Source organism: Triturus cristatus, chromosome 1_2, assembly GCF_964204655.1.
Source record: "Triturus cristatus chromosome 1_2, aTriCri1.1, whole genome shotgun sequence".
Taxonomy (NCBI): Eukaryota; Metazoa; Chordata; class Amphibia; order Caudata; family Salamandridae; genus Triturus; species Triturus cristatus.
Genome location: NC_140580.1, coordinates 627,939,734 through 627,954,719, shown reverse-complemented (window position 1 = coordinate 627,954,719; position 14,986 = coordinate 627,939,734). Strand labels below are relative to the sequence as shown.

At 40.2% G+C, this 14,986-nt stretch overlaps 1 protein-coding gene across 3 annotated transcripts in view; it reads left to right on the top strand.

The window, feature by feature from the left end:
- GRID1 (glutamate ionotropic receptor delta type subunit 1) overlaps window positions 1–14,986 on the top strand; it is a 2,258,979-nt gene that overhangs the window by 2,135,503 nt on the left and 108,490 nt on the right. For all 3 annotated transcript variants that reach the window (XM_085615050.1, XM_085615049.1, XM_085615053.1), the window contains exon 13: window positions 757–952. In XM_085615050.1, coding sequence (XP_085471176.1) covers window positions 757–952 — 196 coding nt within the window. The remainder of the gene's footprint in view (window positions 1–756; window positions 953–14,986) is intronic.

Below are 14,986 nucleotides of genomic sequence, written 5' to 3'. Positions count from 1 at the left end.
TTTTATTGTCACTCTCTGCCATGACCTGCTAACATCATGATTTCATGCTGAGAGGTACAGTCTAACTGAGGAACACTATACAAATTGGCTATTTATGTGTATGTACTTAGACAATTATATAAATAGTGTTCAGGAAGATGTGTAGAGAGTAATATGCTGCTGACTCACTGGATTCAAACCATTGGGTGTATTATCATGCCCCTCCTTACTGTCAAAAATGGTAGTGCACAGCCTATTACACTAAGAGGATCAGCATGTGCACTTTAAGCCCTGCTGTTCTTTTTAATGTGAAGAAGTTATGGTGAAATAAATTTGAGCATACCCAGAGGACAAAGTGTTACATTTATGCAGATATAAAATCAGAATGACTTGACCATGTGATGTTGGCCCCAAATGTTTTCTCCTGTACTGTGATTCAACAGTGGAACCTGTGACCCATTAAGCAGTGTTTTCTCAAGTCACTCATGTTGCACTGGTGTAATAAGATGACATTTCACTTTTGTGTCATAGTAATAAATGTGTAATTTTGTATTTATTAGTACACTAGTTCCAAATAACGTTATTTTCAGTGTCAAAACATAAATACATTTATCATGTTTTGCTATATTTTTTTTATATTTCAATCAAGAATTTACGCAAAGCCTTACAATTTTTCTAATCTTATCAATTGTATTAGCCATTCTTAAACCATAATCTATAGAGCTTTGCTTCAGAATAATGAACATGATGAGTTATTCTTTACATCTTCGTTTTCAGAACATTTCAAGATCTTGCCAAACAAATGGACTTATCTTATGGCACAGTCAGAGATTCTTCAGTCTATGAGTACTTCAGAGCTAAAGGGACAAACCCTTTGGAACAGGACAGCACCTTTTCTGAACTCTGGCGGACTATTAGCAAGAATAATGGGGCAGACAACTGTGTAGCAAACCCTTCTGAAGGCATACGAAAGGTAAATATGAAATAATGCTCCGAAAATGCCTTTCTGCTTTCTATGAATTGGTGTGTAAGTGATTACAACTTTATATACCACACTAAAAACGGTTGTAGTCTTTAATATCATTTACAGGAATATCATGATAAATTCATATCATAGTCAAAATATCATGGAACAAAATATTGAAAGGTAAGTGCATATAGGGGAGCATATATTTCCTATTCTCATGTATGTACCTTAACTATATTTATATATGTATATTCTCAAGGTACATATATGTGGGGTTAAGTATAGGAATCTATACATACTTTCCTGTTGATATTCTGTCCTCCTTATTTTGACTACAATATTTAGGTATAATGTTATTACCTAATCAATATTCAGAGATGAACACCACTAAGAAAACCGATATTGATAACTTTGTTATGCTCCTTTGCTGTCAACAGGTTCTGAGGTGAGAATAAGTCTATGAACTCATTTGATACAAGATCAATTACATTACCTCTAAGAAATGTAATACTGCCTCATTCTAAGTAAAGCAAGTCCAAGAGGAATTACTGATCCTCTTTTCTCTAAAAGAACTAAAAGAAATTCCCATAATCAAACCCTGATACTACCTGTCTATGTAAATCACTCATCATAGACAGACCTCTCAACAGTAAAGTCTGCTAAGTCAGCTAAGGTCCAACAAACCTATCCAGGCATTTTATTCCACCTGCCTACTGGATACTTTAAGAACATTAGATGGTAGTTAATGTTGCTTACTTGTGGTTGTTTACAACCATATAAACAAATAACAATGATAATACACTACATATTAACAGTATCAAAACATTCAGAAAAGAAAATTATCAACAACTTTTCTTTACAATTCTTAAGAACAAAATATTATACAGTTGAATTTGTGTATGTATGTCCTGGTCAGTTCAAATGTGGCAGCAGATAAGAGGTATCACCTATTTACAGTTTTCTTCCTTTCTCTTATCCCTCCCCTTTTCACTCTAGCGATCTATACAACCCATCTGTAGTTTCTAATCATTGTAATTAATAGATGTAACTATTACCCAATTTATGCTACTCAATTTACCAACCTCAGAAGAATGGAAGACTTACTTGGTGCGATTCTATCTCATGCTATGCAGCACATCACTTTAAAACAGCAAGCTTTCAGCTTGAACTGTCTTGGCAGAAGTTTATCAAATCTTTACTTTGTATCTGTTCTTTTATGATATTATTAGATGTATTACTATGTAGTAGAACTTTAGTTAGCAAGAGATGTATTTCTTAGCATTTGCTCATGATACTGCTAGTATCATTTATTACTATTAGACTCATACATTAAATGTTATTATAATACACAGGAGCACACAATCCTTGAATGAATCCTGTCTCTCATTTCCTTGTTATAGGTGACTTGCTCTAGTCACCTGTAATAAGGAAAGGCAGCAGCAGCTCCGCTGTTATACCTTATGACAGTTGAGTTGTGACATCACAATGCCGACTGCCAGAGCCAGCAACCAAGGTGGAAGGTTGGTGATGGAGCATAATTACAGCTTATCAGCTGCTGTTTAAACAAGGACAATTGCAAATAGAACAATTGATGGACAGAATGAAGAACAACATCGTACATTCACTCTAGTGCAGAGATCTGGCCCTAAATCCATTGTTTATTTGCTCACCATGCCATTCCAGTTTGGACCCAGCCATAGGCAAATAAGTCTTGACCCTGTGCCCAATGGGAACAGTCCAGCCCGAACTGCCAGGCCCGGTCCTCCCTGAATTGGAAACAAGCACCCTAGGACCGGTTTCGGGCTTTCAGCCCTCATCTGCCAGGATAGCTTGACTTCAGTGGCATGGAGAGCACGGGACCCATGTCTGGGCAGACCCGTCCCACTCGGGGTGACAAATGCAAAAACAACAAGTGATTGGCAGAATGCAGAACAATGTCGTACATTCACCCCAGTACAGAGGTCTGGGACTAAATCCATCGTTTTTTTGCTCACCTTGCTATTCCAACAAGGACAACATCAACGGCTTCACCTTTTTAAGCTCTGTTTTTCTGCAATGAAAAAACGAACAGTGTTAAAGGGATGTTTGTTGGATGCTCTAGGTCTTTGCAGGAAAGATAGATTCTTTAAATGTTTTTACACAATCTGGATCTCAACCCTTTTTAATCTGGCTTATTTTAAACTGATTTAAATATTCTTTTACAAAAATTAGTAACTGCTTTTGGAATGTTTAATTTCACAGTACAAATTCAACTTTTATTCTTCTGAGCTGCAACAAACATAAAAGAGCATGACACCAAGGATAGAAGACTTTTATGACATTGGTGATGTCTACCCATGTATTATAAGGAATAAAACACCCTCTGCTGTACTTACAAAGAGAAGTGCTTGTCATCTCGGAGTTCCATTACTTTATAAAGGAACTCCCTGATGACTTGCAGCCGAGTACTTTAGCCCACATATATTATATCATATGAGTCTTTTTTTGCAAACACGTTTTAACATGAAGATGTATACTGTTTGAGAATATGTAACACTTGCCGAGTTTACTCCCTAATGCTGAAAAGGCGTAAACATACCATATAGGCTTCAATTAATGTAAAACAAATAGTAAAGATTTTATAAGATTTAAAAATTATTACAGTAAGAGGAGGGTGGACATATAAATTTGTGAAAGAAAGGGGATGTTCAGAAGGCCAATAAGAGAGGAAATTGGCAGGTAGAAGAAAATGTTTAAATATTCAAAGAAGAGGCAAAATACATTTAACGACATGTATATCAATGATAGAGGGCTAAGCATTGTTCATATTTTTAAGCTAAAGTGAGAAGCTGAAAACATATCCATGGAAGGCATACAAACTTTCAAAAAGGAAATTGTAGCTGCATTTCCAAATTTGCTGGATGATTTACATAGACAGGGTTTCACATAAGAAAAATAGTTAAAATATAGTGAGATTTTAAAAAACAAATCTTAGTGGAACAAGACAATGAGAGTAGATGGATCTAGCCTGCACTACAGATGAAACTGGGGAAGGCATATGAGGATTCACAGCTGACTTTATATATCTGCATAATAGAGAAACGTATTGATACAATTGACTCTTTCAGCATTTGGCAATCATATAATTGCAGAAAACTCTGGTCTATTGAGTATGACTTAAAAAGGAGGCACCCATCCTGACACTCATTATCCTTAAAGAGTAATGTATATCATTATAAAATGTCAACTTTGATAAAGTTACTCCAATAAGAATCTTAAGATTGTCAATTATTACCCTTACCTCTTTCTTTACCTTGGCCATGACTGAAGAATGGTAAGGGTGACCCTCCACTGAAATATATGTGCCTTTCGTTCTGTACACCAGGAACAAAAGGGGGAAATTGCAGTAGACAAAAAAAAGCGATACTCCTATAAAAAGGTAGAACTATAAAACCAAGCAAGAGGCAAGGGGCTGAGATGTAATGGGCAATGAAAAACGATGAATTTGAAGCACTGTGAAGAAAGGAGTAAACAATCACTTGCCTTTGTTCAGTACAGGCTTTTCCTATTACAGCCAGGTAGTAAATTTACTTTAGTGTATTAATGAACAAACAAGAAAACTATAACAATCCTTACCTGCTACACTTGCAGGTTTGCATTAGCTCAAATTATGCCTGCCAGAAGCCTTTCTGTATCAAACACACCAATGTCAAAACATAAATGGATGAAAGCAGGTCTGAGATGGTCATCAAGAACCAATCAAACGTATGAGTCAAAAAAAATGGCGAGGGTAGATGCACCGAGAAAACAAGACAGAGGCCGTGGAATGGGTGCCTGAACCAGAGATACTGGAGGAGAGATATGCATTATGTAGAATAGCATTGCAGGGGCCACCACAGCACAAGATGCATCCTCACCCCAAAATGCTGTAAGTCAGGGACAAAGATTGGGTAGTACCAAACCTGGGCGAGCAACCCACTTTAGCATGGAATATGAAAACTTGGTGCTGCAGTGCAAGAGGAGCAATTTCACCCAATGCACCTCATAACAAACACAGAAACTGGTATACCATATTCAATGTTTCAAACAAAGACACACACAGTGACACACAAATATGGGCATTGAATATACTTACAAACAAATATTATTCTGCCAGATACATTTTGAGGAGATGTTAGGTATTAGGAGTTGTCACTATGACTGAACCAAATATTTTATCAGACATCAACTGAAGTAATATGTTAAAAAGGTTGGTGCCCGGCTCTTCAGAATAAGTGAGGCAGCACAGTGCTTGTGGTGGGGTAGGGTTGAATGGAAGGTATAAAAATATATAACGTACTAACAACGTTTGGGTATGACAAATCAATTAGCAGTAGTTTGTGGCAACCTATATAATTTTAATAGCATTGCCAATTCACTGAAGAAACATCCAAACATTGAATACAATTAGCATAAAGGTTTAGACCTGTTGAGATTTGATTTAAACAAGAACCAAGTCTTTATCAGGACAGAAAAAGTGGATACACACTGAATGATGAAGAACATTAGATTGAGACATGTATGCAATTTAACATAGAAATCAGTATCTTTTTTAAGTTCACAAATTATCAGTAACTAACCTCCAGACAATGTCTAGAGGAGGTCAGTAAGGCAAATGAATTGTGTATGTTCTCAGGTGGGTGGGGCCACCTGCTGTACTATAGGAATGAAAAAGATATCAATGTCTGTGAAAAAGTGGATTATTAGTTCAGGTGGATAATAGTCCCATAGAGGCAGTAAAATCACTAGACTTGTTAGGTCCAGTAAAGGTTTCACTAAATTAAACCTGAGCTCAAAGCTTGGTAACTGTGGCACAAAGAAGACAGGCTTAACTTAAGAAAATGTGTAAGGCATTTAGAATCACCAAAACAGTTAAAAAGTCGAAACCACAACACAATGAAAATCCCTCTCCAATTTGTATAATAAGAGGATGAAGTCGAGGATAATTTAATGAAGAAAATGACATAGAAACAACAAAAATCCAATAAGGGCAACTAGTGATATGACGTTTTAAGTGCCATCTAGTTGTGCTACATCAGGACAAGGGTAAGGGTTGAGGTCGACCGCAATGGAGCATGGGTCGGATACGAGGACTAGGTTGGTCCCGTTCAAAGAGTTACCTTTGGAGTTTCAAGAACTTTAAAGAAGGTAGAGTACTTAGTGGTGTAAGATTGCAGATTGGGTTCAAAGATGGGTTGGAAAAGCTCAGAGTGTGAAAAATCTGATGTTTGCACCCAGGATGTCATCAATCAGATGCTGCTCAACATCATGGTGATGATTTATTTCTTGCATCAAACTTAGACTCTTAGATGTTGCCACAGCTGGACAAGGCTGCTGGCTGTAGCCAAAGAAAGTTCAACATTGTTGGATGCCGGTCAGCATTGCACCCGCTAAATCTATATTTGGTTTTGCAGAGATAGCCGCCTACCAGCAATACACACTCAGTGGATCAGCTGAAAGGATGGCCCCAGTCCGAGGACGGTTTTTGCTATAGCAAAACATTTCTACGTCCCAGGTTTTAGCCTTAGGCATGTGCGGTACACTCTGACACCAGACAAGGGTTCCAGGACCTCAGGAACAGGACTTGGGGGTCAAGACTCACTCCAACAGATGCCGCAAGCAGGGTCCAGTGAAGGTCCAGCTGAAGCTGGTGAGCTGGCTATACCAGGAAAATGGGTGTCTACAGCCTTTGTGTCCCTAGTGCTTACCAGGAGGTCAGTCAGATGACCCATGGAGTACACTTCTTAGTCCTTGATACAAGTGGGAGCAGGTCCAGCCCTTGGGGCTCTCCCCACAGATCTCAACAGCAGAGGCAGTCATTCTTCTGTCTTCCACAGGTAGATCCAGTGGTGATATGAAGAGAGAAATTTATACCTGGCACTAGCCATTGGTTGGAGGTGAATTATGACCCGTCCCAAACCTATAGGGGAAAAGTTTCCACAGCTAGCCTACTCACTTTTGAGGTCACTCCTGTGTACCCTACTGTAAACAATCCCAGAGTGCCCTCTATACCTATGCAGACCTCATGTGCCAGCTCTACAGGTGGTGCAAGGGAAATGAGCAACGCCTCCCCTGTGATTCTAGGGGCAGCTCCTCACCCACTAAGATTCGGTGCATGCGGAAATTTCTTCTTGCAGATTTATCTTTGTGAATTTTCCCTATCACTTCATGAAGTTCTCTAAAATTTTCCAAGGTAGGTCTCGAAGGTTGCACAAACTGTATACTTCCATGTTTATCTCAAGAAAGGCTTTGGAAAATCCTGTCTACTTCTGCACATTTCTAAATTTACATGGTGACAATCATTACTGCTGAAATGCTAACATCTTTGTGCAGTAGCACGTTCAGTTTCTCTCAGGGAAGTGTATTGATTTCAGGTGAAGAATCCTTTCTCCTACACCACTTCAAAGTTTTGGGGTGCTCTCTTCCCTTCTCACTTTGAAACACAATCTATGCATTCCCTTGGCAGAAATACATCTGCAGCCATTGCCAAGTTGGGGAGGGTTGGAGAGGAGTTTGTGAACACCTCTGAAGCTACGTTTGTGGGTGTTCACATACTTTAACAACAAACCACCCCTTGAAATAAATGCCCGCTCTACACCTACAATGTAATATCACACTACTATGTGGTAATATTACACATAAGTCAAATACTTTCAAACTGTAGAATTGAGAATTTCAGCCATTTGAGTCAAACTTTCAGTCACTATGGGGTATATTATCAAGCACGGCGTTAAAATTATCGCCGCTTTAGCGGCAGAAAACTACCGCTAAAGCGGTGATAATGGGCTTGATAATATGCCGCATAGAATTCCAATAGAAGCTTATGTTGACACCAGAAAATGGGCTTCTATGGGAATTCTCAAGGGCATATTATCAAGCCCATTATCGCCGCTTAAGCGGTGGTTTTCTGCCGCTAAAGCGGCAATAATTTTAACGCAGTTTCTTAATAATATGCCCCTATGAGTTTATAAATAGGGAAGATTTTTAGAGAAAAAAGTGAGGGGCTTATTTATGAGAGGCTTGTGCTGCCGGACGGTCACTTTTTCTGATGCTCCGGCAGAATAACCTCTCAATCATATCTATGAGGCCAGGCAACGCCATTTTGCGTGGCTTTGAATGGCCTCATAGATATCGAGTAATGGAAGGCAGTGCAATTCTTACTCTGCGCCAGGTAGGCATTCCATGGGCATTGCAGTGGGTTTTCCTATGCAACAGCCATGTGTTTTGATGCTGCCACAGATTTGCTTATTCAAATAAACCTGGGGATGCGCCAAATCCTTACCGAGGAGAAAGATATTTGTATTTCTCCTTGTTTTTACCTCTTTCCATGTTGGCTGAATTCTGCAGCACACAAAGAAAGAGGAAATGCCTCTCTGAATAGTTTTTGTGCAGGAAGGTGCCCCTCCCTGCACAAAAGCAATCCTGCCTGCAACATAGGCACATTTCAGTCATGGTGCAAGGTTGCCGATGTTGGCACTAGGCTGCCAAAATGGCACCAGCGCAGGCGGAGAGGACCGAAATGCACCGTTTTGCTTAAATCCAGTGCACTCCTGCCCTTTCACTTTGGCATAGTGCAGCGCAGCACGGTACCTTGCAGCACCGCCCTACACCAAAATGCCATAAATGAGGCCTTGAGAATATAAAAATAACCCCTATTTCCAATCTCAATAGCAGGAGAGTTTTTGCAGCTTCAGTAAAATATTGTTTTGAACGTCTTTGAAGGGTAAAATATCTATTATCACCAATGTTTTGCTGTGGAAGTGGAAGGTCTCCATGGGTATATTTTCCCTTGTTTCCTGGAGGTTGTTTGATGATCTATGACAGATTCTTTCAATTTCCAGGAGCACCAGGACTCGCCCTTGGCCTCAGCGCCTTACTACACACCAGCTATTCATTCAACTGTTCTAAACCTGCTCAGCTTGCCATCACAGCCTCCTAGAGCGCCTGAAAGAGATGCTTCCGAGATGGTCTTTAACCTTGGGCCACTGATGATTACTCTTCAAGTACTATGTGTTTTTAATTACTTGAATCCAATTTAATCCTGGAAATGACAGTAGTAATGAAAGATTCTCACAGTGGCCTGGAGGCTAGGAGAGGATATTACCCTTAATGTGCACTCCCGCGCAACCAGTATCTGCATTTGACTGGGAGAGGGGAGTTGATTTTAGTAGCTAATCCTTCACACTGTGGCCAAGGGGCACTTTACATTCTTAAAAGCCTTTTAGCCATTTTTTTTTTAAATTGCGATTAGAAGTTTAGTTGAAGGCAAGAGAGAATGTGATAGCCCTGGCCATACATGATGAGTTGCTTCCTCATTTTTCCCATTGTGTACTCCCCTGAAGGCATGTATTGTGCTGCTGCGCATCTTTCTATCAAAACAGAATGCGCCTTGTTTTGTTTTGTAATATCGCAGCTTCTTGAGGTAATGCGGTTTCTCAAAAGGTTTTCACGAGGCTGAAATTGAGTCATCAGAGTGCAAAGCTCTTTGGAACGCCGATCGGAGGCGGATTTCGGGTACCGTGTTCATAACGAGGCACTCTTTCATATTTATATGGTAATAGTGTTGTAAAAATTAAGCCGATTTCAATGTCCCTGGTGTGTTATTATCTCTTGACTGATATACATTATCGAGCAATGTCAGCTTCCACCCAGGTTTCGCTCACTGTGGTGTAGTCGACCTCTGGTATCATTCGTTTAATATTTGCATAAATCCTGTTTGATAATCATGTTGTCGAGCTCAATATTTACACCCTTGATGTCAGTCTTTACGGACTATTGAATCCGAATATAAGGTGCATACGTCAGACATATCTAGAAATCATGTTTCGTAGTGAATGGAGCACACATCAAACACGTAGCAAATTACGGCGCGCGTTCTTTTTCCTGGAAACAAGGTTTGGTTATTCATGTTACTTGCCCGGCCGCTCTTACCTCTGACAGACACATGTTCGAAATAAGTGTTGCGTCGCATTTCAAGTCACGCTGTGTGGACCAAGGAAACTGTTTTTTTAAATTAACTTAGGGGCATATTATCAAGCCTATTATCGCCGCTTTAGGGGCCGTTTTCGGCCGAAAAGCGGCGATAATGGCATCGCAGTATTATTAGCAAGGACACGGTAACGCGCAGCAGCGGTCGGTAGTAGGATTAACTGCAGGGCGGTGACGTGGGGAGGGGGAGGGGCAGGGTGGGGGGTAGTAAACTATGGATTACCGAGGTTTACAGGTAAATTAACATATAAATTAATAAAAATAATTTTGTTGCGTGCAATGCATCCCCAAATGTGATGCTGTGCACGCAACGAAATTCGTTTTATTAATTTATATGTTAATTTACCTGTAAACCTCCGTAATCCATAGTTTACTACCCCCCACCCTGCCCCTCCCCTCTCCACGTCACGGCCCTGCAGTTAATCCTATTACCGACCGCGGCTGGTAACGCGTGTTTCCTTGTCTTAACACTGGTTTTCCTTACGCCTTGCATCGCATCACTAATAAGATGCAAAGTAGGCGTTCCCTAGCAAAACAACATAAAAAATATCGCTATCTGTCCTTCGCGGTATTTACAAGCCCGCCCAGGACACACATAGCGATATTAAAAGCTGCGCTAACCGCGGTTATCGCCGCTATTTTATGTCTGTGAAAATCCGGACTTGACTATCTTTTACATGGGAGGTGGATTGTACGGCTAAATCCACATCTCCCTATCACTAAGGATTCCCCTATCGATGCAGGTTTATCGCTGGATTCACAGCAATAAACCTGAATTTCACCACTATTGCCGGATTTTTCATCGCCGTGGAGATAAGCGTTGTAAATACCGCGCTATCTCGGCGATCAAATCCGGCGATAGCCGGCGTTGAACAAAATGGCGCTAAGCGCGCTCAGCGATAGTTATCGCTGATCGTTGATGATATGCCCCTTAAATTGTAAACTACAGCCAAGCTGTAAAGTGCAGCTTGGTTAAAACCGTTCCATTTTGCGGCATACATGCCTCCTGGAAGTAGCAGAATATCCCTCTTTTTTTTCTTGGTTTTATATGGCGCAAACTTGACCCGAAGGTATCAGAACGCTTTACATGAGCACCAGTTGCGTTAAAGAATTACACATTCATTTTTTTTAGGCACGAGGAAATTAAGCGATTTACCAAGAATCACAGGATATTGATCGTTGTTGCTGAGACTCGAACCCGGTTCCGCAGATTTGAGGTTGACCACCCTAGCCTGAGGCCACATCCTCTCCCCATAGGCCCGTATTCTATGTCCACGATTTCCTCCTAATTTCCCAGACATAGGCAGGGGTAAGCAATCAACTTTATTGTGAAATAGCGTCCTAAGAGGGAAATATTCATTCATTGGCAGCCATCTATATCACCTGCCTCGCTCGGCACGATGCCATTAGGCCCTAAGGGTCGTTACCTAGATGGCATCAACGTGGGACTAGAAGATACTAATTTGAGGGAATGGGTGGTGGCAGTCATATAATAAATATTAAATTACTGATATCTTTCAGCAGGCCGGGTTTCATAGCAATGTACAGTTTCAGAAATTCTCACCAGACGTGCTATAAATGTAATTGGTGATTATCAGCAATTGGGAGGGTTTTCATACTTTTAATAAGATGGTGCCAGCACTTCTTTGCAGGGTTACTTTTAATGAGATTGTTCCAGCACCTCTTAGCAATGTTGCTGCATTGGTAATGGACGATATAAGTGATTCTCATAAGAGCTACAAACATGGCTACAATACTCACATTGGACAGCAGGGTTACCATAATTCAAATTGACATTATTAGGACTGTTCAGAAGCTCTACTATACCTGGAATATACATCACAAGCAATTCTCACTAGAGCTACCAGGTTAATATGGAAAATGTCTAGCTTCTGTTTTTTATTTTGTTTTGTATTTGCAATAAACAGTATTGGCACTTCCATGCACCTCTGCCCAATGAAGATATATGAACCACCAACATTTCTGATGAGGGCTGTCATACTTGTTATGGACTGCACCTACATTTTCAGGGCATATGCTCAATGCTAAATTTAAGACAAACAGTATTAATCTTCTAAGCAAGACTTTTGTACTATTAAGGACACAGCACAATAGATTTTCAGCTGCACAATGACCTTTGTTAATCTATTAAATATCTTATGTGCAATGTCCTGGTGTCTGGAACAGGAATTGCAGCTTACTGTCTGTAGAGGCACTTTAGAGACTTGTATGACTTCTTTAGGGGCATCTACCGATGACAAACTAGTGTGTGCTATTTGGGAACAGATGCACAGCCTAGACCTTAGAACATACATTGGAAGGAACCAAAAGATAAGGAAGTAGACATCCTGTTTGCCTGCTGGGTACACACTTGGAGAACTGTCCCAATTTGTAGCATGAAGTCCTGCTCCCAGAGTTGTGGCAAATTCTTCCTGAACACACCCCTTGGTATCTATCGGTGGGGGTTTGATATGGACAGCCTGATTGTTCTGCCAGAGAATTTGTCTTTTGAAGGCAAGTCTGTTCGGGAGGCAATACGTTCCAGAATCTGCAGACATTTGTGAATAAATGTAGATTTTCTAATTGTATATAAGCTATTGGGAGCCTATGTGAGCCTGTGATTGTTGTGTGCAGACCACTAAATCTGTTCTTCAAAAGAACTTGATTGATTGAACAAAATGAATGTCCTCAGTTTTGGATGACGTAGGAGACCTACAAGCACCCTTCAACCAGAACACAACTTCAATGGTCTTCAAAACAGCCGTGTTTATGGGCAGAGATTTTTCAACCCTGCAAAGTCTGTTGACTGTGGCATCAAACCAGGACGATACATCTTCAAGATCACCACCCTCAGTACAATCCACCGGCCCATCTCAGTGAATCAAATAGAGTCACAGAAATCAGGAGAAAAAGAATTGAAAAAGGCAAGGCCAATTACACATCTGATATCCTTGCATCAGCCATCAGGCACCTTTTTGCAAAGCTCAAAATATCTGCAGTCGACAAGGACCCCTGTTCTGCGTATTCAAAGATCTGGAACTCATTACATTAATAGCTTTCAAGTTGACACACGACTCCTTTTTGATTAGAAAATGCTCATCTTTCAAACTCTGCCAAGAACAAACACTAGTCCAACTGTGTGCATTCTAGGGTGAGTAAAGATTCACTTAGTGGTTAGAAAAAGAAAAGAAGCATTATGCTTTTTTCACCTGTTCTGATAAAGGAAAGGCTTGGTCCGTGCTTTAGTAGCTGCAACATTTTGTAATAAAGCATGCAAAATGGATGCAAAAGCACTCACCCATAAACAGTCAATACATCGAATGCAACAACTTTGTCAAATGTAACAAAGGTCAGGATTTCTTTTTTTGCACTGCATTTACCGCTACACTTAACATAAGGTTCTCAGACATGTTTTCACTCATTTTGAGTTTCCATAAGGTAGCTCTGAACACATTTCATACTTATTTCAAATACCTCAAATACCTTAATGCCCTTTGCACCCCTTGTGTTTTTTTGTTCATATAGATACATTTTTTGTTATTGAAGTTGGCGATGTTCATAAAATTTGGATTGGACCGCAACAGTCTTTAATTTCTTATCTTATTTATTTATTTTATTTATAAAGTTTTATATAGCGCGAACGTGACCCACGAGGGTAACAGAGCGCTTTACAGTATAAGAACATAAATGGTTGAGGTGGTATACACGCATTCAAATGTGTCAATTTCTACAGAAGAAATATAAAATATATGAATAACAAACATAGAGGACCGTTATCAGTGTTTTTTCTCATTTAGGGCCTTATGTAGGTAGCCCAACATTTACCACTTCATAAATACCGAATTTTACCGATTCGGTATTTATGAAGTGGTAAATGTTATGTAGATAATAATTCGGTAATTTTTACCGAATCGGTAAAATTCGGTATTTTAGAACCGGTATTTACCGATTCGGTAATAATGCATCCCTTGAAGCCAGTTACCATTACCGAATCGGTAAATACCGATTCGGTAATGGGGGGAGCACAATCAAGGGTGGCAGGGTGTCACAGTGACACCCTGTTGCACCCCTGATTCCTGCATGTGTGCACATGTGGCACACATACATGCCCTAAGGGCATGCATGTCTGCCACATTGCACACTTAAACGTGCGCAAAAATGCTTTTTTTCACCTAGTCGTCATTTACCACCAACTTTTAGTTGGTGGTAAATAACGAATCCCCACAACACCCACACACTCCCCCTACATATCATTACAGGATTCGGTATTTACCGGATCGGTAAAATTAACGAATCGGTAAAATTACCGATTCGGTAATTTTACTGATTCGGTAAATACCGAATCCTGTAATGTGCCCCCTACATTGCAAAAGCCTAAATACCGGTCGGTAACGGTATAATTACCGAAAATCGGCCGTTACCGACCGGTATTAGGCTACGTACATATGGCCCTTGGTTTCTACACGAAACTCCTCACACACTTTTTTTGAGGTCTGCTTTGTTGCTCAGCTCACGCTATTAGAAGTAAATCATAAAAACCAACACTACCCTGGTAAACCTTGTTTGCCTTTGTGGTCACTCTCTTTAGGCAGTGGCAGTCATAGCCAAGATTGCAAGCCTGGCTAAAAGTTTCCATATATTATTTATCTGTACTAACCTATCTGTGGAGAAAACAGACAAAACTAATACCAGACAGTTGTTACATTATGTAGATTTGTAGAGCACACTATCATCTGTGGTAGTATCCTTGCACTCAGCAGGTGAGTCTAGCCAAACCTAGGGTAAATTGGAGCTACTCAAAAAGCCATGTCTTCTACTTCTTGCGGATTTCAAGAAGTGGGAAGGACACTTTTAATAGTAGCAGCAGGTCGGTCCACGCTTTAGGTGCCATGTAGGAGAAGCCTTGACCTCTATATCTGGATTTCCATTTGCATGTAGGAAGCTGGATGAGCAGAGGTGTCTCGAAGGTTTGTGAAAGCAGATGTGATTGCTGAGGTATGCTAGGCCATTGTTATGTAGTGCCTTTATTGTGTC